General features: G+C 43.2%; 1 protein-coding gene across 3 annotated transcripts in view; it reads left to right on the top strand.

Moving 5' to 3' along the window:
- Window positions 1-11,492, top strand: part of SATB1 (SATB homeobox 1) — a 96,299-nt gene extending 84,807 nt beyond the window's left edge. For 2 of the 3 annotated variants that reach the window (XM_027549672.1, XM_027549678.1), the window contains exons 10-11: window positions 4,056-4,259; window positions 7,160-11,492. In XM_027549672.1, coding sequence (XP_027405473.1) covers window positions 4,056-4,259; window positions 7,160-7,663 — 708 coding nt within the window. In that variant the 3' untranslated portion in view covers window positions 7,664-11,492. The remainder of the gene's footprint in view (window positions 1-4,055; window positions 4,260-7,159) is intronic. The other variant, XM_027549687.1, reaches the window with a different exon arrangement.
- The last annotated feature ends 14,586 nt before the right edge of the window (window positions 11,493-26,078 follow it).

Below are 26,078 nucleotides of genomic sequence, written 5' to 3'. Positions count from 1 at the left end.
TCCGAGGTATTTAAGTGGAATCGTAGTAAATTAATCTTCTTTTTGCCGTGTAAATTGGGAGTGAGCCAGCTGATTTCTCTGCTAACCGAGAACTAGCCTGTCAGGATATCTGTTTTGCCTTACTTGCTGAGAGCGACACACATCAAGAGAAGCGCACACCGCCCCTCCCCCATCTTTGTGTTTTTGGAATACCCTTGTCGAACTAACAGTTCCCAGCTGCACCGTTAAATATTTTTCTAAGCAGCATCTGATTTCAGTCTCTTAAAATCATCGTGTCTCTTGAAAGGCTAGCGGAGACATGCTTCAGATTTATAATTCATCACATTATTTTTAGATAAGGAATTGGAAGTATTATTTAAGGGCAGAGGTTAATAGCAAACTACTGGAAATGTTATGTTAGTCATGGGCAATTAATAAAAATAAGAATCTGTCTCATAAGTATAGAGACACAGAAGTGACAATATGAGCAAAATATTTGCTGAATGAGTCAAGGCTCTTTTTCTGAAATATTTGTGAAACCAGTATGACTGTGATTGTTTGGGAATTAGCTATCATTATTAGCCATTTTAAAAGAACTAATGATTTTCTTCTCCAAAGAACATCTGTGATCCACATGTTTTTTTTTCCCCCCACATATATCCAAGTGCTAACTGATCTCTGCATTACTTTAAAAAGTTTCTAAAAGGATTCAAAAAATCATTGGAGTACTTCAGCTTTCTTCAAGAAGATTTTCTTACATTAATGGTTCTTAATTTAACTTTTAGCAGGTTTTGGTTACAAGCTTTTATTTCAAAAAAGAAAAAACAAAAAACAAAAAAGACTTAGACGCTCAATGTAAACTTATTACAAGAGTATAATCCTAGCTAAGTAAAGAAAAAGAGAATATGTTCTTGATGAACCTTCTAGCATCTCTTAAGGTAAATAAAATTGTAGTGGTTTTCTCTGTTTAGGCACTGGGGCCTGTCAGTTGCCACAGCTAAAGAGACGAGGAGAGGGCAGGGGTGTAATCTTACCCAAAGTTAATAGTCAGGCCTTCAGGCAGATGGATCTAAAACCTGTCTTGCATCAAAATATAGAAGTGAAGAATAAAGCGATAACTTTGATGTAGAAAAGTATAAAATCTTTTCATGGCTCAATCCAGATAGCAAATATTTGTCAGTAGGAGCTAAACAAACGTCTCCAGGGCACCCTATGCAAGTGGGTCTCAAATATTTCAGTTACTCAAATTGTAGTTAATGTTGCGTTCATAGGTAAGAGCAAAATGTGACCTATGTTCTGATTCTGGAAAGCAGCAGAGAACTGCCATGGTTAGAAGAGAAGCATGTTCAGTGACACCGTCATCATGGTTATTTTTTATTGAGCTAATGTTCTTTCTGGTAAACCTTCAGTTTACTGCCTGTTCTGTTAACGTGGAATTATGCGCTCGGTGGCATCAACTGAGTACGCAGTTGCATGCGTTTCCCTAGGTGCATACATGTTTAAATGATGTGTGGCATGGAGAAGCAAAGGCCTCTTAGCTGCAGTTAGGGTTAGCAGATCTCATGGGGTTTAGCAGCTGTCACCCTTGGCTGGGTGGTGGTGGGTCTTGGGAAGCTCGTGTGTCAGTCCCCATCTATTCTTTTAAAACCTCTCAGGCCACTTTGGGGAAAGTAGACCTTGCTTATTCCCACTGTTTATTACAGTGAGAGGAGAATTTCTCTAGTGGTTCACGTTGGAAAAGAAAGTCATGCCATGCTCTGATCTCATCCTAACTCATGTAAAAAGGCCCCTTGGCCAATTCTAAAAATCAAATACTAACCTGTCTTCTTGGCATTCCCATCCAGCTAGTTTCCAAGGAACCCCGTTGTTTTAGGTCAGTTTCCCTAAAGCAGAGGCTAAGGTAAGGAATCCGAGGCCCCTGATCTGGTGAGGGACCCGGCAGGAGTTCGGGACGATAGGAAAGCGGAGGCAAGTCCAGGAAGAACCTCAGGAAAAGCCTGTATTGACGCGGCCCCGCGGCGGGCAGGCCGGGGAGGGGCACCTCTGGAGAGCCGAGGGTAGAGGGCGTGGTCCGGTGGGCAGGAGGGCGGGCCAGCCGGCCACCGCCGCCTCGGGAGAGGGACCAGGAGGAAGCAGAGCAGCAGCCGGGCGTCCCCCGGGGAGCTGGCGTGCAGACATTTCTCTAGAGCGCGGTTATGAGCTGACAGCCTGGAGCGGCTGTGGGCGGCACCCCCTCCCCGGGCGGGACCCCTTCCCTCCGCCTCCCCGCCCTGCTGCTCAGTGAAGAAGGACTGAGATGATGGTTAGAGAACAGGAGACTGTCCACTCTTGTTGGAAAACTCGCTTTTTTCTTTTAATTTTTATTGGAGCATAGTTGCTTTACGATGTTGTGTTAGTTTCTACTGCACAGCACAGTGAATCAGCTCTATGCATACATGTACACCCCCACCCCCACCCCCGCCTTTTTTTTGGATTTCCTTCCCATTTAGGTCTTTCTAATATGCTGTCTAGGTTGGTCATAACTTTCCTTCCAAGGAGTAAACGTCTTCTAATTTCATGGCTGCCATCACCATCTGCAGTGATTTGGAGCCCCAAAAAATAAAGTCAGCCACTGTTTCCACTGTTTCCCCATCTATTTGCCATGAAGTGATGAGACCGGATACCTAGACAGCATATTAAAAAGCAGAGACATTACTTTGTCAATAAAGGTCCATCTAGTTAAGGCTATGGTTTTTCCAGTGATCATGTATGGATGTGAGAGTTGGACTATAAAGATCTAGCTGAGTGCAAAAGAATTGATGCTTTTGAACTGTGGTGTTGGAGAAGACTCTTGAGAGTCCCTTGGACTGCAAGGAGATCCAACCAGTCCATCCTAAAGGAGATCAGTCCTGGGTGTTCATTGAAGGACTGATGTTGAAGCTGAAACGCCAATACTTTGGCCACCTGATGCGAAGAGCTCACTCACTGGAAAAGACCCTGATGCTGGGAAAGCTTGAGGGCAGGAGGAGAAGGGGATGCCAGAGGATGAGATGGTTGGATGGCATCACCGACTCGATAGACGTGAGTTTGAGTAAACTCCGGGAGTAGGTGATGGACAAGGAGGGCTGGCGTGCTGCGGTCTATGTGGTCACAAAGAGTTGGATAGGACTGAGCGACTGAACTTACTCCCATTTAGGTCACCACAGAGCATCAAGTAGGGTCTCTGGTGCTCTACAGTAGGTCTGCATTAGTCAGTCTGTTTTATATATAGTATTACTTATGTGTACATAGGCCCCACTACCCCACGTCCGCCCATTCAGTTCAGGATTGAGCATGTCAGGGTCAGAAAGTGGGCCTTGGAGGGCAGCAGAGAGGCCCAGGTCCTGGGGCTCAGTGGACATCGTCCCCCTCAGCTCAGGGATCCTCTCACAGTGCTTCCCTGATGGACCATGTGTGTCCATAGCAGCAGGCAGGGCTCTGAGGTCTCTTTCTGGAAAGTTGTGTACTGGAGAATTCTTCTAATGCTCATTCTAACATAAAGCCTTACCTTGGACAACATTCATGCTCACACAACTGCACACATCCTTTCTCTCCCTTTTCTATACAAACACACATACATTGACACACACACAGATATTCACAGAGCTGCCTTTTTAATGCAAACATCATAAACGTAGGGAATCCTTTTAGGAAAATTATTCCTAAAAGCTGTCCCAGCCCTTCGTAAACACTGTCCTCAGAACCTCAGATGGCCACTCATCGGACGAGAAGCGCACAGCCTTCCTTTCTCCTTGGGCACATTCTGCAGAGTCCAAGGTAAACGGGTCTTGCCTTTGGAGAATGGAAAATAGAGCCCTCCTTTAAGATGCAAATATGAATTGTGTATTAAAAAACAGATTCTGCCCCCTCTTCGACAACCACACCTATTGTCTTTTAACAGGTTACAAAAATTTTTTTAAAGCAGACTGGAGTGTTCTGAGCTGGGAAAAAGTTAACTGCACAGGGTCCTTCCTTTTTACTTCCTAATGGGAACGGTCAGCTCCCCACCCCGCCCCCTCTTGGACCTGAACTGACCTGCTAACGCCCTTGTCTCTAAGGGGTGGCTGTGCGAGCTGTTACGCTGGAAAGAAGACCCTTCTCCAGAAAACAGGACCCTGTGGGAGAACCTCTCCATGATCCGAAGGTTCCTCAGCCTCCCACAGCCGGAACGCGACGCCATCTACGAACAGGAGAGCAACGCGGTGCATCACCATGGCGACCGGCCGCCGCACATCATCCACGTGCCCGCCGAGCAGATTCAGGTTCGTGTACTTCGGCCGCTGCAGTAGAGCTCGGGGTAAACAGACGCTTAAACTTAGCAGGGAAGGGGGCATTTCTCTTCTTGCCGCCAGTCTGAACATAGGCTTCTGAGCAAGAGATAACAATACCCTGCCATCTCGGCCGGGGGGCAAAAAGAGGACCTGGGTTTTCCAACATGTGTGCTGTGTTCCTCTCCGCCCCCCGCCTCCAAGGCGGCAGGAACCCCCTTCCACACTTCTATGGCAAGCCAGTCTTCGTTAGAACTACGTGAGAGCTTAAGAATCTGTTTTGTTATATTGAAAGTGAAAGTCGCTCAGTCGTGTCCAACTCTCTGCGACCCCATAGACTATACAGTCCATGGAATTCTCCAGGCTGGAATACTGGAGTGGGTAGCCTTTCCCTTCTCCAGGGGATCTTCCCAACCCAGGGATCAAACCCAGGTCTCCTGCATTGCAGGTGGATTCTTTACCACCTGAGCTACAAGGAAGCCCAAGAATACTGGAGTGGGTAGCCCATCCCTTCTCCAGGGGATCTTCCCAACCCAGGAATAGAACCCAGGTCTTCCGCATTGCCGCAAAATTTGAATTTTTAGACACGCCACCTATTTTTTAATGAACACCGATCCTGTCCCCGAGGAAAGTTATGAGTGCTGTTTCTGCAGAGGAAGTTTGTAGGATCGCAATTGTATGCCTTGGATTCTGTCCCAGAGAGAGGAGTGGAGGGAAACCAAATTGGCATCTGGCTTCCAACTCCCCAGCCCTGCCTTCACTCTAGCTCTGTCCCCGCCGGCTCAGGGAGCACAGGTTAGGGGTGAGTCACGTCTGTCTGTTTTTCCCTTAGAGCCCCTCTCCCACCGCCTTTGGGCAAGCAGAGTCTAGAGGCGTTCGGCCCCGTGGCTGGTGCTGCTCCACAGGTGAGCAGGCACAAGTTAGCCAGTCAGAGGGGGCACACAGAAGGTTGGTGCCAAGACCCGCTCCCTGGTCAGGATGCTCAGCCTTGGAAAGGCCATGCTAACAGTGGTGTTGGCCAAATACACTGCTTCCGCAGGGTCAGCCTCAGACTCACCTAAATTACTCCCTTCCAAGACCTGGGGCCTGTCTATTCATCCACTGAGTGGATCCACTAAATTCACCCCCAGTTCATTTAGATGGGGAAGGTCTGGGCCTAGCTGGTTGTTGACCTCGATTGCTTAGGAAGCGTGTTGAAGCTGAACTTGAGCTGTTCTAATTATTTCTGTTACATCCAAAGGGATGCTTTTCGTTTTCCCCTTTAAGGGAAGATGCTATTGCTTTTCCAAGTCTTAAAATTCTACACTCTCTTTGTTGAATCACCTGCATATTATTTCTTGGTACTGCTGGGCGGGGGCGGGGGGGGGGGGGGGGGGGCGGGGGGGCGGGACGGGGTGGGAGGGGGGTGGTGATACTCACACACACAACAAAAATAGGGTTATCCATCCCCTAAGAAAAAGAATCCTTGAGTATATATTAAAGATAAATTGAGAAAGAAAATCCCTTAGGATATCAAGCACTAAAATAATCATGAAAGCCTGAAAAATGTACTGTTTAGCAAAAACAAAAAAAGATAAGTAAAAAAAAATAGTACTTGTTTGAAAATGTAAATTGTTTTTAATAAAATTGCTTCTTAGGGGGATTAAGGAAATGCTTAGGGCACAGTGTAAACGTTCTGATATTTTAGGCTTCCTTAGGGTGATTTCCTTTGTTGATAAGAATCCTGGAGCTGGAGTGTGTATGTGTGTGTGTGTATGTATGTGTGTGTGTGCGTGTGTCACATTTGTTACGTATAATTGTGTATGGAAAATTACAGCACAGATACTTATTATGAAAAAGTGTCTATATACACTAAATTTAAATCCTGATTACATCTGAGCTTAGTATAGACAGAACAATTTGCTAGCTGTTGTGGGGTGAATGAAACCTTTATTTTTCGGTAAAGAAAAAATCTTGCCGTGTCAGCCCAGTGCAATTCGGTAAGAAATGTGTGTCTGTTAGGCTGAAACTGTCTGGTAGGAAATTCACAAACGTGAGAATCTGAGAAATTCTTTGGATTCACGAGAGCTAATGGCTTCCCTCAGAGCTCAGCTGGTAAAGAGTCCGCCTACAATGCACGAGACCTGGGTTCGATCCTTTCGTAGGGACTATCCCCTGGAGAAGGGAAAGGCTGCCCACCCCAGTATTCTGGCCTGGAGAAATCCACGGACTGTATAGTCCATGGGGTCGCAAAGAGCTGGACATGACTGAGCGACTTTCACTTTGCTGCAGAAGAGCACTGGCTTCCCCATTTTATTTGGAACATAAGACCTTGGAAGCCAGGGCCACGTTTTAGCCATCTGCTGCAATGGGACGAAACACATTTCCTTCCCAGTGTCCATAGCTCACCTTCCTAAACTGCCTTTGGCGCACTTAACTTCTCCGTCTTCATTTTAAATCTTTATTAATTACCGACATCACAATGTGCTGTCGTCGCCTCGGAGGCATATCCTCCTGGTGAACGTGGCTCACACTTTCAGAGTGCTGAATTTCAGCCGTGTAAGTGAGCCAGCCTGACCTCTGACGAGGAAGCCCTGGAGCCACCCAGGCCCTCCCCGGTCCTCCCTTCCTAGCGATCGTTCTGACCTTCTTCCCGATGCCGTGGGCCGTTCAGCTGGCCAGCGTTTCTGTGCAGCATCCGTTCCCCACATTCCGAACCCGGTAGGTCATGTGCTCGCTCCTTCCCGGCCCTTGTGCGCCGCATGTGAGGCCGCATGCGCAGTACCCAGGTGTTGGGCACTGACCACGCACGCGAGGGCCCAGGCACGTGCGGGGCTGGGCATGTGCAGCGGCCAGGCGCACGTGGGGCCGGGCACTTGCGGCACCGCTGACCTTGTGCCGCTGTCTCCCTGCAGCCGCCGCAGGCACCCCCGCAGCCGCAGCCCGCGCCGCCCCCCGCGCCGGCACAGGCGCCGCCGCCCCCGGCGGGGCCCCGGCTCCCCGCGCGGCAGCCGCCCGCAGCGGCGCCGGCTGAGGCGGAGGATGAGAGCCGGCCGAAGGCGCGGCCGCGGACCAAGATCTCGGTGGAGGCGCTGGGCATCCTGCAGAGCTTCATGCAAGACGTGGGGCTGCACCCGGACGAGGAGGCCATCCAGACACTGTCGGCGCAGCTGGACCTGCCGCAACACACCGTCATCAAGTTCTTCCAGAACCAGCGCTACCACCTCAAGCACCACGGCCGGCTGAAGGACCACGCGGGCCTGGAGGTGGACGTGGCCGACTACAAGGACGACGAGCTGCTGCAGGACCCGGACGAGGGTGCTCCTGGCGCGGGCGCTAGCCCGCTCTTCGCGGTGAAGCTCGAGGATGAGCCGGCGGCCGACGGCAGCACGGACGCGAGCGCCGACGCCAGGGACTGAGCTGCGGGCCCCCATCAGCGCTCCCCGGGCCGGGGGTCCGCCCCGGGCTCGCCCTGCGAGCCTCGCGCTCCGCCATTCGGCCGGGGAATCGTCAGAAACTTGCACAAACGGGAACGTCGAGAAAGGCTGATACTGACTGCACTAAACGTTTTCCTCTCTTTTACGAACTGCTTGGCAGCCCCAGGTGAAGCATCGGATTGTTTGGTATTAAAAATGGAAAATTTGTGTTCACGGAACACACCCAGGTGTGTGTACCCGTAAGCATGATAACCAGTGGGTTTTTTTTATTTTATTTTATTATTATTCTGGAGCCTCAAAACAAGCATTATAACTTCTGTGATTATCATTTCCTTCCTTTATTTCTGTAACACTTCACACTTATCTTTGGAAACTCGCCCCTTGTTTTAAAAAAGAAAGAGTTTGTTACTCTATTGTATGTTGCAAAAGAACTGTAGACTGTGGAATGCAGTTTAAAGATGACATATGCCAACAAATGCCTTGTATTATATGGCACTGCCGTAATTCAAATTTGTTTTTATTTTGGAAATAAAAGTTCACTGTAATTTTTTTCATTCTCATTGTTACAAGATTTTTTAAAAAATGAAAAGAAAATGTGAAACACAATTTAGTCCTCATTATTTATTTGTAGATCCTGCAGCATCATGTTGTAATTAATTTTTGGAAGTTTCCGTTAAATGTAATATTGCTTCTCTTGTTACCATACTGGTTCTTTTCTATTTATAAATGTATTTTGATGGGCAGTAAAACAAAGTGTCTTAAAAGTTTTAAATAGATAAAATGTGCTTTACACAGTTGCCTATAAAAAGTGCTCTATGTTATCCAAGCAATTCATACTATAAGCTTCACTCTTATTGTTGTATGCAATTTTTACTATCATGCAAATAAGCTTAGGTTAATAAAACTAATAGATCACCTTAGAAAATTATGCAATTAATGTGAAAATAATTGATGTTTGCAACGTGTCTTCCTTTGGTTTACAATCAATTTTAAAGCTACATCTGTATAAAATTTCTGTATAAAGGTGTTATTTCTTTTTTATGAGTTTATGGCTATGAAAACACCAGCTATTTTGTTACAGCTGGCTGTTTTTATAAGTGTATCACAATTTTCTTTATGCAGAAATGTTCTGATTAGGAGTGGTTATTGACTGTAACTACACGATTAAAATTGTTTGTATGGTATGACATGGTAGGGTTTGTCTGCTTATGTGAAGTCACACACAGAGTCCAAGATGGCCCTCTCAGTAAGATGCATGTTAAAACTTTCTTGACATTTTACAGATCTGAAAAAGAGCAATTTAAAAGTCACTTGAAACACTGTAAATTTAAATCTCGAACATATGCTCATTTTTTAAGTTAAACAGTGAAGATGATAACCTGTTTTTGATTGATGTTTTACTTGATTAGGAGGATGGTCAAGACTCACCAACAAAGACATAATTTAGTCTCTAGCAGATACGCACTTAGAATAGATTGACCTGCATTTACTTCACAATACACTCATCATGGCAACACTTTTTTTAAAGCTGGTGTATATACATTTTTAAAGGCCATTAAAAGTAACATAAGTCGGGGAAATGGACCTTCTGTACAAGAACTCCTTAGTAAGCACTGTATTTTTTCTTAAGTTGTAAATGGAATACAAGTTAATAACTGAGCTCATTTGGTTGTGTATGTCATAACTATAAGAACTCCATGAAGAAGTTAAGAATTCACCAACCTGGAATTTAAACATGCACTTCAAAATTCTTGCAACGTAGAACTCAGTAAACGCCAGGATATGAAGTGGGGTGCGCTAATGTTCATGTAAAGGATAGGGCCAGTGTTGCAGTTTTTGGTTATTTTTGTTCGCATTCACTTTATATTTTGCTGCTTTTTTAAGATTTCATACGTACCTGTTAGGGGGTGTTTGGGTTCCTTTGGTTCTGAAATCACCCACTCTCTTCCTGCCTCTTTTCCCTGCACCCTGATGAACTCCTCCGAGGGCAACTGGACTCCCCCGATGCCGAACTTAAGAAACTAAAATGGGATAATAGAAAACTCCCAATTCAGTTTTCAGAGTTACTATCTACTTTTGACGCATAGCTGAACTACTTCAGAGGCAGCTGGTTTGCTGTAAACTTAAAATTATGTTGAAAAAGTTACCACTTCTTTGTATTAAATGAGAAAACACCTTTAAACATTCTAACTTATTACTAGGGGTCAGAAAATCATTTTAGCAAAATAATTTTGAGTTCAAATAGAAACCAGATTTCATGTATTAAAAATAATAAATAGGGTAATTAAATATGCTATGAAATTTAATGAAAAACAACCTATCTTCTCTGACTTTAAAGGGAAAAGCTAGAGCAGAGGGTAGTGTTGTTTTTGTTTTTTGTTTTTTCTTAACATAAGAACAACACCTAATATAAGAAGTCAAAGATGTAATACCTTTTTAAGGGGAATTTGGGTTGCAAATAAGATTTTTTTTCTTTCCCACTAACCTCCTAACTTCTTTGAAAATACATTTTCAGTAAATTGAAGAGTGTGTATAAGAAATCAACATGACAATAAAATTCTCAGACTGTTTTTAACTCATGCAGCATCATCTTGCTAATATATTTTAAACCAAAAAAAGCACATATCAATAAACAATGTTGGTCATGATGGAGTGAGCAAAATTGTTCTTCGGGAAGATGGTACATTTTGCAAGAGGTTTGAGGAACCTTCCACGTTGCTTCCCGGGTGTCATTTATCCCTCCTACCAGTCCCGGTGTTGCCAGAGGCTATGGTAGAACTCCTCGAACAAGCTTCCTTGTGTCCAACTATTTCAGAAGCTTTTAAAAGCTGGGCATGACGTAGCGCTCCCTGCTGCTAAGGCCTCAGCAGAGTCGGGTAGTTTACGGGTAATATTCAACCTTGTGCGTCTGAATCTGTCATGGACTCCTTCCCTCAGCACTTTGCCACTAATTTGTATTACACTCTGTGGCCATTATAATACTTGCACATTATGCAAAAAATAACGATAGTATCTCCTTGGCACATAATATGCAGAGTTGACACATAACCTTTGAAAACCGAGGTAGCTAACATGTGCCCTAGTTGTGTGACCCTTGGTTACAAAGCCTGTACATATTATATATAAAATGCATATCAATTAACATTTAGTCCTAAGGAATTCTGAGCTAAAAAAAGAAAAGTGTTTATTTCTTCATTAGTGAAATCTATATCTAACTGTGCTTATCTAAAATACATAGCTTAAGTAGAAAACATTTTCAAATGGTTCAAGATGGAGTGAAAACGACAATCTCATACATTTCATCATTCAGTTCTGCCCTATCCCACACTGTTATCTTTGGCTGGTATTAAGGTCCTTGATTTTCACGATATTACCAGTAAATAAGGTATTCTGAACTGCTTGGTGATATTTTCAAAAAGAGCAATTAATATGTGTATGCCCTGTCATATAGCCAACAGAAATTGGACTGCTGTGTTAAAGCAAGCCAGAAATTTGCATGAGAGTGTGGAAACCAATGGAGGTTCAAGAATATTAATCCTATCTAAAACATGAGATAAAGATACTATAGTTCACCTTAAAGATTTTTTTTTTTCTGTTTTGTTTTTAAGGGAATGTATTCACTCTTCTGAGGCGGTCCATTTAGTGTAAATACTAAAGACTTGCACGTCTTTGAACAAAGGCTAAACTACAGTCTGTTACCATGCACATTTTGATCAAATACAGAGAACACTTATTTAAGAAATGTATATGACCAGAATACTATTACCTGTTTAACAATTCCACATGTCAAATAAAAATCGTTTGGAATTCAGGTTTAAAAGGTGAACATTTTTAAACCTCCCTTGCTTTACGCTCCTTAGGTGGATCATATGTATCTCCAAATTAATGTATCAAAATAATTCTACAAAAATTCCATTTTATCAATTCTACAAGAATTCCATTTTGATTCCTTGCTCTATGTCAAGGTTGTGCATTAAGTCACCTTCCTGTGTCAGCTGTTTCAACTAATATCCCTATTGTGATCAAAAGCACATGACTGGGCCCTGTTCTCTGATACCCGCGGATGAGGTGGTTGATGAGGAAAAAGAGAGCAGCCCATTGTTTTTGTTGCCTTGCAGAGTAACCACAGAGAAACTCTAAAGTATTTTGCACTGCATTAAATGTTGCACATTATTTCTTTATTCTTTGTTGCATTTTCTTTTACTGTTATTGAATATTTGCTTTGTATGGTGTTCAAACAAGTTTTCATGACAGTGACAACCTCTGATTCATGCCCTTACACCCCTCTCCACCAAAGAAAGGCTATCCATGGGCTGCTCTATGAGTTTCTCCAGTCATAGAAGAACCAACAGTACGTGCTAAGTGAGAATGTTGAGAAAGCTCAAATACTGTAAGTGTGTGCAATGACTCACTGAGTCTGTGGCCCCGGGTTGCAATATGCACATTTGTCCAGTGTGCAAATCTACCCCGCAGCATCTTAATGAGGGGACAGGCTTCACCTACTCCAACTTTGTTTCCGATTTTAATTTTCAAAGATTTGTTCTACCAGGTCTCATACAAAGACTTCCTACCTTGTAAGGCTCCTTCCCAGCTTTGCCCTCAAATATGCTTAAAATGATAATGGCAACAACATTAGTGGAAGGCTTCATTTTACACGACACTGCCACAAACACGTCTGTCCCACCTTGCACACAAGAGGGGAGGCTCCACGTTGGTTTCAAACCCAAGTCTTACATCTACAGGTTTCTCTTTTCTTCTCAATAAGAGCTTTATCAAATGCAGAAAATATAGAAAAAAATTAAATGCAATTTGACATTTCCAGAAACAGCATAATTATTTTACTACTATGAAAAAGTCCATCACTAAGTCATTGAATTCCAGTGTGTGAAATATTAACTCCAAAACTTTGGTTAAAATCCATATATCCAAGTTTTTTTTTAAACACACATTTGATTAGGAATTTCCAAATACACACAAACAAAAAGATAGAATAGTATAATGAATCTCCAAGGGTTCATCACCTGGTTCAACCACTGTAACATTTTTCCATCAGTAAATACTTTGTGAAGCTTGTTAAAATTATGATGAAACTTATGAAAATATCCAAACTATTCAATGGCTTTTGCCCATAATGACGTGACATCATCTTGATTTTGCAAAGTAATGAATTTTCTGGTTTCCAAAGAAAGTATTAAAACTTGAAGTTTTTCTTGGGTCTCTCTGAGAATTTTCAAAAAGCCAATTTTAGAAAGAGAACCTTTGAGAATTCCACAAATATTTGTAACATAAAAAAATAGAGACAAACCAGCCGCTCTTTATTTATAAACAATAAGTGCTTTCATATCATTGTTGAAACTAAAGTACGTAATTTTCAGTTATGCATAATAAAATATGTAATTAAGCAACATTCCATGGTGGATTAAAGAATTAAAAGCTTCAGGTGCAGAAAAGAATTTGTTGGCCTTTTCTCTTTCAAGGTGGTATTTGGAGGTGTTGCTTTTCATTTTCCTTTGACATCTTATACACAAATAAATAGACAGAACAGGTGAGAAGCAGAGAAACAAAGAATTGGCTCTACTACAATGGACCTGAAGAACAGAGTGAGGTAGAATATTTGCAACATGCTTCTTAGCCTGGGGAGAAAAAAAGTCTCTAAATAGGGGCATGAGCTTTAAGAAATAGAAAAAAGAACATACAAATGTAACTGCATTTGGTGATTTCTCTATTTCAGACTACATTAAATTAATTCACACTCCAATCGGTAGAATCCAGTAAACTTATTTTTCAAATGAAGAACTACGTCTAATTAATAATTCTATGCTAGAAACACCGAAGTTCATAGAGACGTTTGACATGTATCCTATTTTTAAAAAAGGGTAATACATCAAATAAAATCAAACCACTCAAATGTCAGAATGTGTCAGCATGATTCTGAAAATAAATTATTCTACTGAACAGCTAAGAAAAAGTATAATATAGAGGTGAAACTCTGCATCTAGCATCAGCAGAACTTTCTACCTGGTGTTGGCAGTCTTACATGCAATGCTTTAACTACAGTGATTCAGCCATCTGTCAGCAAGTAAATTCAATATCATATTGGTATTACTCTAAGAAACACATACTTGTAAGTGAATAGAGGAATTACTGATGCCGAGCCTTTGGAGGAGTGTTGGGGTGTAGTATGAAATGAGACCCGTGTCCCACGGACAGTCCTGTTTGAGGTGCCCTGGTCTTAATTGTTCTTTATTTCTTCTTAGTGAAGTATAGTTGCTTTACAATATCCTGCTAATTTCTGCTGTACAGCAAAGTGATTCAATTATGCATGTATATATTAATGCATTCTTTTTGTGTATATGTATTCTTTTCCATTGCAGCTGGTTGTAGAATATCGAGTATAGTTCTCTGTGCTACACGTAGGACCTTGCTGTTCATGGATGTTGCACATACATGCTTTCAGCTGCTAACCCCAGCCTCCCTCTCCATACCTCCCCAGTCCGTCCCCCGGGGCAACCACCAGTTTCTTCTCTGTGTCCTGAGTCTCCTTCTTGGTGGTGCATTTTATTTTTTTAACTGTGAATCATTGTATTCTTATAATGACAAGACGGACGACAGTTTTCCATGTCACTATTATGCTTGAGCTGGGGATAAGAACACTTCCTCTACTATAAATGCTACGTGAACTTTTTAAAACGTGTTGTTTACTGTGCTTGGAATATCTGGGCGTGCGTAATCAGATGACCACCCTGGGTCCTGATGCTGAAGCTGAAGCTCAGATACTTTGGCCACCTAACAGCTGACTCTGACCTGAGTCTGGGAGAGATTGAGGGCAGGAGTAGAAGGGGACGACAGAGAATGAGATGGTTGGATGGCATCACCAACTCAGTGGACATGAGTTTGAGCAAGCTCCGGGAGTTGGTGATGGCAGGAAGCTTGGTGTGCTGCAGTCATGGGGTCGCAAAGAGTCGGACACAAATTGGCGACTGAACAACAACAACGAAATGAAAAATTATAAAACATTCCAAATATTTTTACTTAAGCAAAGTATCTAATTTTATACAATTAACATACAATCTTTCACTATAGTAATAGAAACAATGAAACTACTTCACTTCTTGACATTTAACAGATATCAACATAAGACTTTAACTCCCTAAGACATGCACTACAACCATAGAGTAGATTCTGTCATCGTTAGAATGGTCTTGGTATCTTATATATTATATTTGCACTTTAAATCCTGTTTACCAAAATAAAAACAGACTAAGATAATGAACAAGAAGTTCATGAAAAAAGAATACAAACAGTTGGTGACACATTTTAAATAGATATTTGTGCAGAAGCTTTGTTACCATTTAGCATCTCCTGGTCCTGCTAAAATATGGACTATTACATTTACTAGTGTGTATTTTTATACCCCATCTTACTACAAAAAGAATTTGCTGAGCCTTTCATATATACTAAAGTGTTGTTTCGTTGCTAAGTCACATCTGACTCTTGGCAACCCCAAGGACTGTCCCCCGCCAGGCTCCTCTGTCCATAGGGTTTCCCAGGCAAAAATCCTAGGGTGAATTGCCTTTCTCTTCTCCAAAGGATCTTCCTGACCCAGGGATCACACCCGTGTCTCCTGCATTACAGGCAGATTCTTTGCCACTGAGGGCTTCCCTGGTGGCTCAGACCGGAATCCTGCAATGTACGTGCAATGCGGAAGACCTGGGTTGACCCCTGGGTCAGGAAGATCCCCTGGAGAAGGGAATGGCAATCCACTCCAGTATTCTTGCCTGGAGAATTCCATGGACAGAGGAGCCTGGCAAGTTACAATCCATGGGGTCACAGAATCAGACATGACTGAGCAACTTTCATTTTTACTATTTTTCTTTGCCATTAAGCCACCTGGGAAGTCCATAATACAGTGACATGGGGTAAAAATAATAAACAACAAAATTAATCCAAAATTTGTATTAACACAAAATGAAAAGTATATTTGACCCTCAGAAATACGTGTTATGAGAACCTATACATTTGTTAGAGTGAACTACCAAAATGTTAACAGCTTTATTGAGGTGCGATTGATACACAATAAACCATACGTGTGTGTGCATGCCTCAGTCGTGTCTGGCTCTTTGCGACCCTACGGACTGTAGCCCACCAGGCTGCAATGTCCATGCGATTCTCCAGGCAAGAGAAGACCCTTTCTCCAAGGGATCTTCCCAACCCAGGGATCCGACTCGTGTCTCTAATGTCTCCTGCGTTGGCAGGGATGTTCTTTACCACTGGCACCACCTGGGAGCTATTTAAAGTGGACAGTTTGACAAAGTTTTGACACATGTATCAAGTACAAATAGGACACAAACACAGAAACACCCATAACTCAACGCGGCACAGCCAGCGTTGCAGCGGCTTCCTTGTGTCCTGTGAACTCCCCTCACGCTCACACTTCCTGCTCTCTCCCATCACTGTCCCCGTGAAACCACTTACTTTTTTCTGTCCCTCTAGATCAGCTTTCATGTTCCACTCCAGTTCAGTTCCGTGCAGTCGCTCAGTCATGTCCAACCCTTTGCGACCCCTTGAACCGCAGCACGCCGGGCCTCCCTGTCCATCACCAACTCCCGGAGTTCACTCAAACTCATGTCCATAGAGTTGGTGATGCCATCCAGCCATCTCATCCTCTGTCGTCCCCTCCTCCTGCTGCCCCCAATCCCTCCCAGCATCAGGGTCTTTTCCGATGAGTCAACTTTTTGCATGAGGTGGCCGAAGTATTGGAGTTTCAGCTTCAGCATCAGTCCTTCCAATGAACACCCAGGACTGATCTCCTTTAGGATGGACTGGTTGGATCTCCTTGCAGTCCAAGGGACTCTCAAGAGTCTTCTCCAACACCACGGTTCAAAAGCATCAATTCTTCGGCACTCAGCTTTCTTTATAGTCCAACTCTCACATCCATACATGACCACTGGAAAAACTATAACCTTGACTAGAAAGACCTTTGTTGGCAAAGTAATGTCTCTGCTTCCTAATATGCTATTTAGGTTGGTCATAACTTTCCTTCCAAGGAGTAAGCATCATCTTGTTCTAGAATTTTATACAAATAGAATGATTGAGAATGTACTTGCTTTTTTTCTGGCTTCTTTCACTGGGCATGAAAGAAGAATATATTCAGGTTTATCCATGTTCGTTCCATTTATTGCAAAATATAACCTTTTGTGCCCATAGTGCAGTTTGTTAAGCATCTGATGGATATTTGGGTTCCTTCCAGTTTGGGGTTGTCATAGATAAAGATGCTGTGAGCGTCTATATGCATGCTTTTTTATAGATACATTTTATTTCTCTTGGGTGAATTCCTAGGGGTAGAGTAACTTCTCACATCGTAGGTATTCATTTAACTTTATAAGAAACTGGCAAACTGTTTCTCAGAGGTCGTGCACTGTTTCACATTCCCAACAGCAGTGCCCGAGGTTTCCTGTTGCTTCACATTCTTGTCATCATGTGATATGGTCAGTGTGTTTAATTTCAAACATCCTCAGAGGTGAGTCATAATATCTCAACATGATTGTAAACTGCATTCCTGTAATGAATTGCATTTGGCTAACTGAGTATGTTTTCATATAATTTGCTTTCATATATCTTCCTACAGGATATTTCTGTTCTTTTACTCAATTTTATTGAGTTCTTTGTTTTCTTATTATGGAGTTCTGAGAGTCTTTCATATATTATGGTCACAAGCCATTTGTCAGCTATATGACCTGCAATCATTTCCTGTCAGTCTATGGCTTATATTTTCATTCTCTTAACACTGTTCTTTAAACAGCAGAAAGAAGTTCTTGATTTTGGTAAATCCAAATTAATTTCTTTTCTTTTAAAGATCTTGCTTTCAGTGTTATCTTTGCCTAAGTCAAAGTCATCAAAATGTTCTCCTATCTTTTCCTTTAGAAGCTTTATAGTTTTAGGATTTATATTTAAATCCAAGATCAATTTTGAATTAATTTTTTATATGATACAAAGTATCAAGTTATGCATCAAAACTGTTTTTACTTTTCACTTTAAAAAAATATATTTCCAATTATTGTAGTACCATTTGTTGAAAAGACTATTCTTCTTCCACTGAATTCCCTTTTAATCTTTGTCAAAAACCAATTGACATACACATGTGTGTCATTTCTGGATTTTCTATTTTGTTGCTCTACCAAACTTTTCACCAAAACTACACTGTCTTGATTATCAAAACTCCATAATAAGGCTTCCCTGCTGGCTCAGTTGGTAAGAATCCACCTGCAATGCAGAAGACCTGGTTCAGTCCCTGGGTTGGGAAGATCCCCTGGAGAAGGGAAAGGCTACCAACGCCAGTATTCTGGCCTGGAGTATTCCATGGACTACATTGTGCCTGGGGTCACAAAGAGTCAGACGTGACTGAGCAACTTTCAGTTTCACAAAATAAGTCTGCAGGTAATCTTTATCTTCTAACTTTATTCTTCTGCAGAGTCCTCTTGATGATTCTGGGGCTCTGATAGGTCTTTTCATCTCTCAGAAGTTTAGATCCAGTTTGTCAGTTTCTACCAAAAAAAAAAAATGCTGGATTTTGCCTGGGATTGCTTTAACTTCATAAATCATTTGAGGAAGAATTGGCATTTTAATAACATTGAATCTTTAGACTTGTGAACAGGACACAGCTCCTCATTTGTTCGGGCTGTTTGTTCTCTCAGAAATATTTATGTATAGTTTTCATTCTGCAGTTCTTGCACATTTGTCAGATTTCAGTTCAGTCATTCAGTCGTGTCTGATTCTTTGCAACCCTATGAATTGCAGCATGCCAGGCCTCCCTGTCCATCACCAACTCCTGGAGTTCACCCAAACTTATGTCCATCAAGTCGGTGATGCCATCCAGCCATCTCATCCTCTGTTGTCCCCTTCTCCTCCTGCCCCCAATCCCTCCCAGCATCAGAGTCTTCCAATGAGTCAACTCTTCGCATGAGGTGGCCAAAATATTGCAGTTTCAGCTTTAGCATCATTCCTTCCAAAGAACACCCAGGGCTGATCTCCTTCAGAATGGACTGGTTGGATCTCCTTGCAGTCCAAGGGACTCTCAAGAGTCTTCTCCAACACCACAGTTCAAAAGCATCAATTCTTCGGCGCTCAGCTTTCTTCACAGTCCAACTCTCACATCCATACATGACCCCTGGAAAAACCATAGCCCTGACTAGACAGACCTTTGTTGGCAAAGTAATGTCTCTGCTTTTCAATGTGCTGTCTAGGTTGCTCATAACTTTCCTACCAAGGAGTAAGCGTCTTTTAATTTCATGGCTGCAGTCACCATCTGCAGTGATTTTGGAGCCCAAAAAAATAAAGTCTGACACCGTTTCCCCATCTATTTCCCATGAAGTGATGGGACTAGGTGCCATGATCTTCGTTTTCTGAATGTTGAAACGAACTTTTTCACTCTCCACTTTCACTTTCATCAAGAGGCTTTTTAGTTCCTCTTCACTTTCTTCCATAAGGGTGGTGTCATCTGCATATCTGAGGTTATTGATATTTCTTCCGGCAGTCTTGATTCCAGCTTGTGCTTCTTCCAGCCCAGCGTTTCTCATGATGTACTCTGCATATAAGTTAAATAAACAGGGTGACAATATACAGCCTTGATGTACTCCTTTTCCTATTTGGAACCAGTCTGTTTTTCCATGTCCAGTTCTAACTGTTGCTTCCTGACCTGCATATAGGTTTCTCAAGAGGTAGGTCAGGTGGTCTGGTATTCCCATCTCTTTCAGAATTTTCCACAGTTTATTGTGATACACACAGTCAAAGGCTTTGGCATAGTCAATAAAGCAGAAATAGATGTTTTTCTGGAACTTTCTTGCTTTTTCGATGATCCAGCAGATGTTGGCAATTTGACCTCTGGTTCCTCTGTCTTTTCTAAAACCAGCTTGAACATGTGGAAGTTCACAGTTCATGTATTGCTGAAGCCTGGCTTGGAGAATTTTGAGCATTAGTTTACTAGCGTGTGAGATGAGTGCAATTGTGTGGTAGTTTGAGCATTCTTTGGCATTGCCTTTCTTTGGGATTGGAATGAAAACTGACCTTTCCAGTCCTGTGGCCACTGCTGAGTTTTCCAAATTTGCTGGCATATTGAGTGCAGCACTTTCACAGCACCACCTTCCAGGATTTGGAATAGCTCAACTGGAATTCCATCACCTCCACTATTGTTAGATTTAGCCCTAAATAATTTCAAGTTTTTTATTCCATTGCATATGATGGTTTTTTTTTTAATTCTGACTTCCAGTTATTTATTGCCAGTATAGAGAAACACAACTGATTTTTTTGTATATCACTCTTGTATCTTGCAACCCAGACTAAGCTCACTTAATAGTTCTAGTAGGTTTTTTTGTAGATTCCATCAGATTTTCTGTGCAGACCAAAATGTCACCTACAAGTAAAGATGCACGTGCAAAGATCAGCACAATAAAGGACAGAAATGGCAAGGACCTAAGAGAAGCAGAAGAGATTAAGAAAAGGTGGCAAGAATGCACAGAACTATACAAAAAGATCTTCATGCTGTGATCACTCACCTGGAGCCAAACATCCTGGAGAGTGAAGTCAAGTGGGCCTTAGGAAGCACTGCTACAAACAAAGCTAGTGGAGGTGATGGAATTCCAGATGAGCATTTAAAATCCTAAAAGATGATGCTGTTAAACTGCTGCACTCAATATGCCAGCACATTTGGAAAACTCAGCAGTGGCCACAGGACTGGAAAAGGTCAGTTTTCATTCCAATCCCAAAGTAAGGCAATGCCAAAAAAAATGTTCAAACTACTGTACAATTGCACTGATTTCACATGCTAGCAAGGTAATGGTCAAAATCCTTCAAACTAGGCTTCGACAATACATGAACTGAGAACTTCCAGGTGTACAAGCTGGATTTAGAAAAGACAGAGGAACCAGAGATCAAATTGCCAACATCCATTGGATCATAGAGAAAGCAAGAGAATTCCAGAAAAACATCTGCTTCTGCTTCATTAAGTACACTAAAGCCTTTGACTGTGTGGATCACAACAAACTATGGAAATTTCTTAAAGTGATTGGAATACCAGACCACCTTATCTGCCTCATGAGAAATCTAGTATGTGGGTCAAGAAGCAACAGTTACAACCAGACATGGAAAAACAGACTGGTTCAAAACTGGGAAAGGAGTATGTCAAGGCTTCACAACAAACTGTGGAAAATTCTTCAAGAGATGGAAATACCAGACCACATTACCTGCCTCCTGAGAGATCTGTATGCAAGTCAGGAAGCAACAGTTAGAACCAGATATGGAACAACAGACTGGTTCCAAATCGGGAAAGGCCTACGTCAAGGCTGTATTTTGTCACCCTGTTTATTTAACTTATATCCAGAGTACATCATGTGAAATGCCGGGCCAGATGAACTGCAAGCTGGAATCAAGATTGCTGGGAGAAATATCAACAGCTTCAGATGTGCAGATGATACTACCCTAATGGCGGAAAGCCAAAAAGAACTAAAAAGCATCTTGATGAAGATGAAAGAGGAGAGTGAAAAAGCTGGGTTAAAATTCAACATTCAAAAAAGTAAGATCATGGCACCCAATCCCATCACTCCATGGCAAATAAATAGAGAAAAAACTGGAAACAGTGGTAGATTTTCTTTTCCTGGGCTTCAAAATCACTGCAGATGGTAACTGCAGCCATGAAATTAAAAGACACTTGCTCCTTTGAAGAAATTAGAGAAAAAAGAATATATATATATATAATTGAAATATAGTTGACTTACAATGTTTCAGGTGCACAACAAGGTGATTCAGTTATACAAATGCACATATATTATTTTTGATCTTAGTTTCCATCATAGGTTATTACAAGATATTGACTATAGTTCCTGGTGGTATACGGTAAATCTTTGTTGCTTGTTGTGAATCTATTTTTCAATTAGAAATCCAGCATTCTATTCATACTAAGTCAAACAAGTGGACTCAAAATGTCATAATCTTTTTAGTTAGGCAAAAATTCAGAAGTTTTCTAAAATATATACATTATGCATATCCCAGGCATCAGGCTCGCATTGGCAGGTGGGTTCTTTACCACTAGCACCTCCTGGGAAGCCCATGCATATTTATGTACATGTATACAAGAGCTTTTCTCCTACAGTTGATAAAGGCTTGAGAAAGAACATCAAAAAAAAAAAAAAAAAAGATGAAGAGGATGAAACAGAGGTAGAGAAATTGGAGAAATGAGCTCGATGAAATAGGAGCACTGAGCATAAAACAGAAAAGGTGAAAGGAACTAGAGGACAGTGAAAGGCCATCCAGAATAAAACATCGTCATAAAGTCCAGTTGCTTTTAAACAGGGCTGCTCATTAGAAACGTATCTGGAGTTTTGGAGTAAAAAAACAATACTTGAGCATTTGTATTTTTCAAAAAATTTCAAGATAATTCTGATATGCATCTGGATTTTAAACAGTGACTACTGGTTTTTCTATTGGATCCTACTTTTGGTGATGCAGAAAAGTGAAAGTGAAAGTTAGTCATACAGTCGTGTCCAACTCTTTGCAGTCCCATGGGCTGCAGCCCAGCAGGTCCTCTGTCCATGGAATTCTCTGGGCAAGAATACTGGAGTGGGTTGCCATTTCCTTCTCCAGGGGATCTTCCCAGGGATTGAACCCAGGTCTCCTGCATTGCAGGCAGATTCTTTACCAACTGAGCTACTAGGGAAGCCTGGTGATACAGAGTTCTATTATTTTTCTGTTGACCAATCGTGATACAATGGTATCAAGTGGGTAATAGTTACAGAACCACAAGTGTAAAAGATGTGTATTGGTTTTGACAATCAGTAGCCACATACAAAATAAAGGATAATTACAATTGCAAGCCATAACGGGAAGGGAACATGATTAACCTCACAGTATAATATAATTATACAATTTGGGGGGTCAAGCAGAATGATGTGGTAAGTGGAAGTGCATACATGCATGTTTTCATCCACCCAGTCAGTCAGTCTCTTTTGGTTGGTGAATTTAAATCATTTGCACTTAAGGTAATCATCAACATGTATGATCCTATCACCATTTTCCTTACTTCCTGTAGGTCTTTTCCTTCTCTTGTGTTTCCTGCCTAAAGAAGTTCCTTTAGCATTTGTTGTAAAACTGCTTTAGTGGTGCTGAATTCTCTTCACTGTTGCTTGTCTGGAAAGCTTTTGATTTCTCCATCAAATCTGAAGGAGAGTCTTGCTGGATAGAGTATTCTTGGTTGTAGGTTCTTCCCTTTCATCACTTTAAATATATCAGGCCATTCCCTTCTGGCCTGTAGAATTTCTGTTGGGAAATCAGCTGATAGCCTGATGGGAGTTCCTTTGTATGTTATTTGTCATTTTCCCCTTGTTGCTTTCAATATTTTATCTCTGTCTTTAATTTTGGTCAGTTTGATTACTGTGAGTCTCGGTGTGTTCCTCTTTGGGTTTATCCTTCCGGGGACTCTGTGCTTCCTGGACTTGGTTGACTATTTCTTTTCCCATGTTTGGAAATGTTCAGCTATTATCTCTTCAAATATCTTCTCAGGTCCTTTCTCTCTCTTCTGGGACCCCTATAATGAGAATGTTGGTGTGTTTAATGTTGTCTGAGAAGTCTCTTAGGCTGTCTTCATTTATTTTCATTCTTTTTTCTATACTCTGTTCTGCAGAAGTGATTTCCAGCCTTCTGTCCTCCAGGTCATTCATCCGTTCTTCTGCCTCAGCTATTCTGCTATGGACTCCTTCTAGCGTGTTATTCATCTCTGTTTATTTCATCTTTAGTTCTTCTAGGTCTTTGTAAACATTTCTTGCATCTTCTCAATCTTTGCCTCCATTCTTTTTTGGAGATCCTGAATCATCTTCACTATCATTATTCTGAATTCTTTTTCTGGAAGGTTGCCTATCTCCACTTCATTTAGTTCTTTTTCTGGGGTTTTATCTTGTCCCTTTGGGACATAACTTTATGCTTTTTCATCATGATTAACTTTCTGTAATACGGTTTTTGTTTTAGCCACTGTGAGACTGCTTCTTTGTGCTGCTTCTGTCTGCCTTCTGATGGGTGAGGCTGAGAGGCTTGTGTGAGCTTCTTGATGGGAGGGACTGGTGATGGGAAAACTGGGTCTTGCTCTAGTGGGCAGGGCCTTGCTCAGTAAAGCTTTAATCCAATTTTCTACTGATGGGTGGGATTGCACACCTTCCCTGGTAGTTGTTTGGCCTGAGGTGACCCAGCCCTGGGGTCTACAGGCTCTATGTAGGGATAACGGTGACCTCCAAGAGACTTTACACCAAGGGGGACCTTCCAGCGCCCTGGCCCTGTGGGGAGCCTTTGCCAGTCCAGGCCTCCACAGGAGACCCTCCAGTGCCCCAAGCCTGTGCTGAGCCCCTGCCGATCCAGGGCCCCATGGGAGACCCTCCAGCGCCCTGGCCCTGTGGGGAGCCCCTGCCGACCCACGCCTCCACGGGAGCCCTCCAGCGCCCTGGCCCTGTGGGGAGCCCCTGCCGACCCATGCCTCCACGGGAGCCCTCCAGCACCTCGGCCCTGTGGGGAGCCCCTGCCGACCCACGCCTCCACGGGAGACCCTCCGGCGCCCCGGCCCTGTGGGGAGCCCCTGCCGACCCACGCCTCCACGGGAGACCCTCCGGCGCCCCGGCCCTGTGGGGAGCCCCTGCCGACCCACGCCTCCACGGGAGACCCTCCGGCGCCCCGGCCCTGTGGGGAGCCCCTGCCGACCCACGCCTCCACGGGAGACCCTCCGGCGCCCCGGCCCTGTGGGGAGCCCCTGCCGACCCACGCCTCCACGGGAGACCCTCCAGCACCCTGGCCCTGTGGGGAGCCCCTGCCGACCCACACCTCCACGGGAGACCCTCCAGCGCCCTGGCCCTGTGGGGAGCCCCTGCCGACCCACGCCTCCACGGGAGCCCTCCAACTCTAGCAGGTGGTTCTGGTTCAGTCTCCTGTGGTGTCACTGCTCCTTTCCTCTGGATCTTGGTGCACACAAAAGTTTGTTTGTGCCCTCCAGAAGTGGAGTCTCTGTTTCCTCTAGTCCTCTGGAAGTCCTAAAATTAAATCCCGCTGACCCTCAAGTCCAGATTTCCTGGGGATTCCCAGTCCTTTTGTCAGACCCCCAGACTGGGAAGCCTGATGTGGGGTTCAGGACCATCACAACAGCGGGAGAACTTCTTTTGGGTTGCTGTTCTCCAGTCTGTGGGTCACCCTCTGGTGAGTGAGGGATTTGATTTGACCACAACTGTGCCCCTTCCCAAAGAAGGTGATGGCATCCCACTCCAGTACTCTTGCCTGGAAAATCCCACGGACGGAGGAGCCTGGTAGGCTGCAGTCCATGGAGTCGCAAAGAGTCAGACACGACTGAGCGACTTTCCTTTCACTTTTCACTTTCATGCATTGGAGAAGGAAATGGCAATGCACTCCAGTGTTCTTGCCTGGAGAATCCCAGGGACGGCGGAGCCTGGTGGGCTTCCATCTATGGGGTCACACAGAGTCGGACACGACTGCAGTGACTTAGCAGCAGCAGCAGCAGTGCCCCTTCCACTGTCTTCCTGCAGCTTCTTTGTCTTTGGACGTGGGGTATCCTTTTTTGGAGGGTTCCAGCATCCTCCTCTTGATCAGCCTGTTGTTCAACAGCTAATTGCAATCATGGTGCTCTCAGAGGAGATGAGCACATGTCCTTCTACTCCACCATCTTGAACCAGAAGCCTCGGGAAGAAAATTTATGACAAACTTAGTGTATTAAAAAGCAGAGACATCACTTTGCCAACAAAGGTCCATAGTCAGAGCTGTGGTTTTTCTGGTAGTCATGTACATATGTGAGAGTTGGACCATAAAGAAGGCTGAGTGCCGAAGAATTGATGCTTCTGAACTGTGGTGTTGGGGAAGACTCTTGAGAGTCCCTTGGACTGCAAGGAGATGCAACCAGTCAATCCTAAAGGAAATCAACCCTGAATATTCATTGAAAGGACTGATGCTGAAGCTGAAGCTCCAATACTTTGGTCACGATGATGTATTGATCAGTATTAATGCGAAGAGTCAACTCATTGGAAAAGACACTGATGCTATGAAATATTGAGGGTGGGAGGAGAAGCGTACAGCAGAGTATGAGATGTTTGGATGGCATCACCAACTCAATGGCCGTGGGTTTGAGCAAACTCCAGGAGATCGTAAAGGACACTGAAGCCTGGTGTGCTGCAGTCCACGGGGTGGCAAAGAGTCAGACATGACTTGGCGACTGAACAATAACAACAAGTAGGGGCAGTTTTATTTCTTCCTCCAAACCTAAATGCCTTCTTAATTTCCTTTATTTTATTTTTTGATGGTCCAGTTCAGTATTGAACTGAAATTGTACGAAGAAGTATCCTTACTTTATTCCTGAGCTTTATGT

Source organism: Bos indicus x Bos taurus, chromosome 1 (genome assembly GCF_003369695.1).
Source record: "Bos indicus x Bos taurus breed Angus x Brahman F1 hybrid chromosome 1, Bos_hybrid_MaternalHap_v2.0, whole genome shotgun sequence".
Lineage (NCBI taxonomy): Eukaryota > Metazoa > Chordata > Mammalia > Artiodactyla > Bovidae > Bos > Bos indicus x Bos taurus.
The sequence above is the reverse complement of the archived record's forward strand: the minus strand, read 5'-3'. Positions and strand labels throughout refer to the sequence as shown.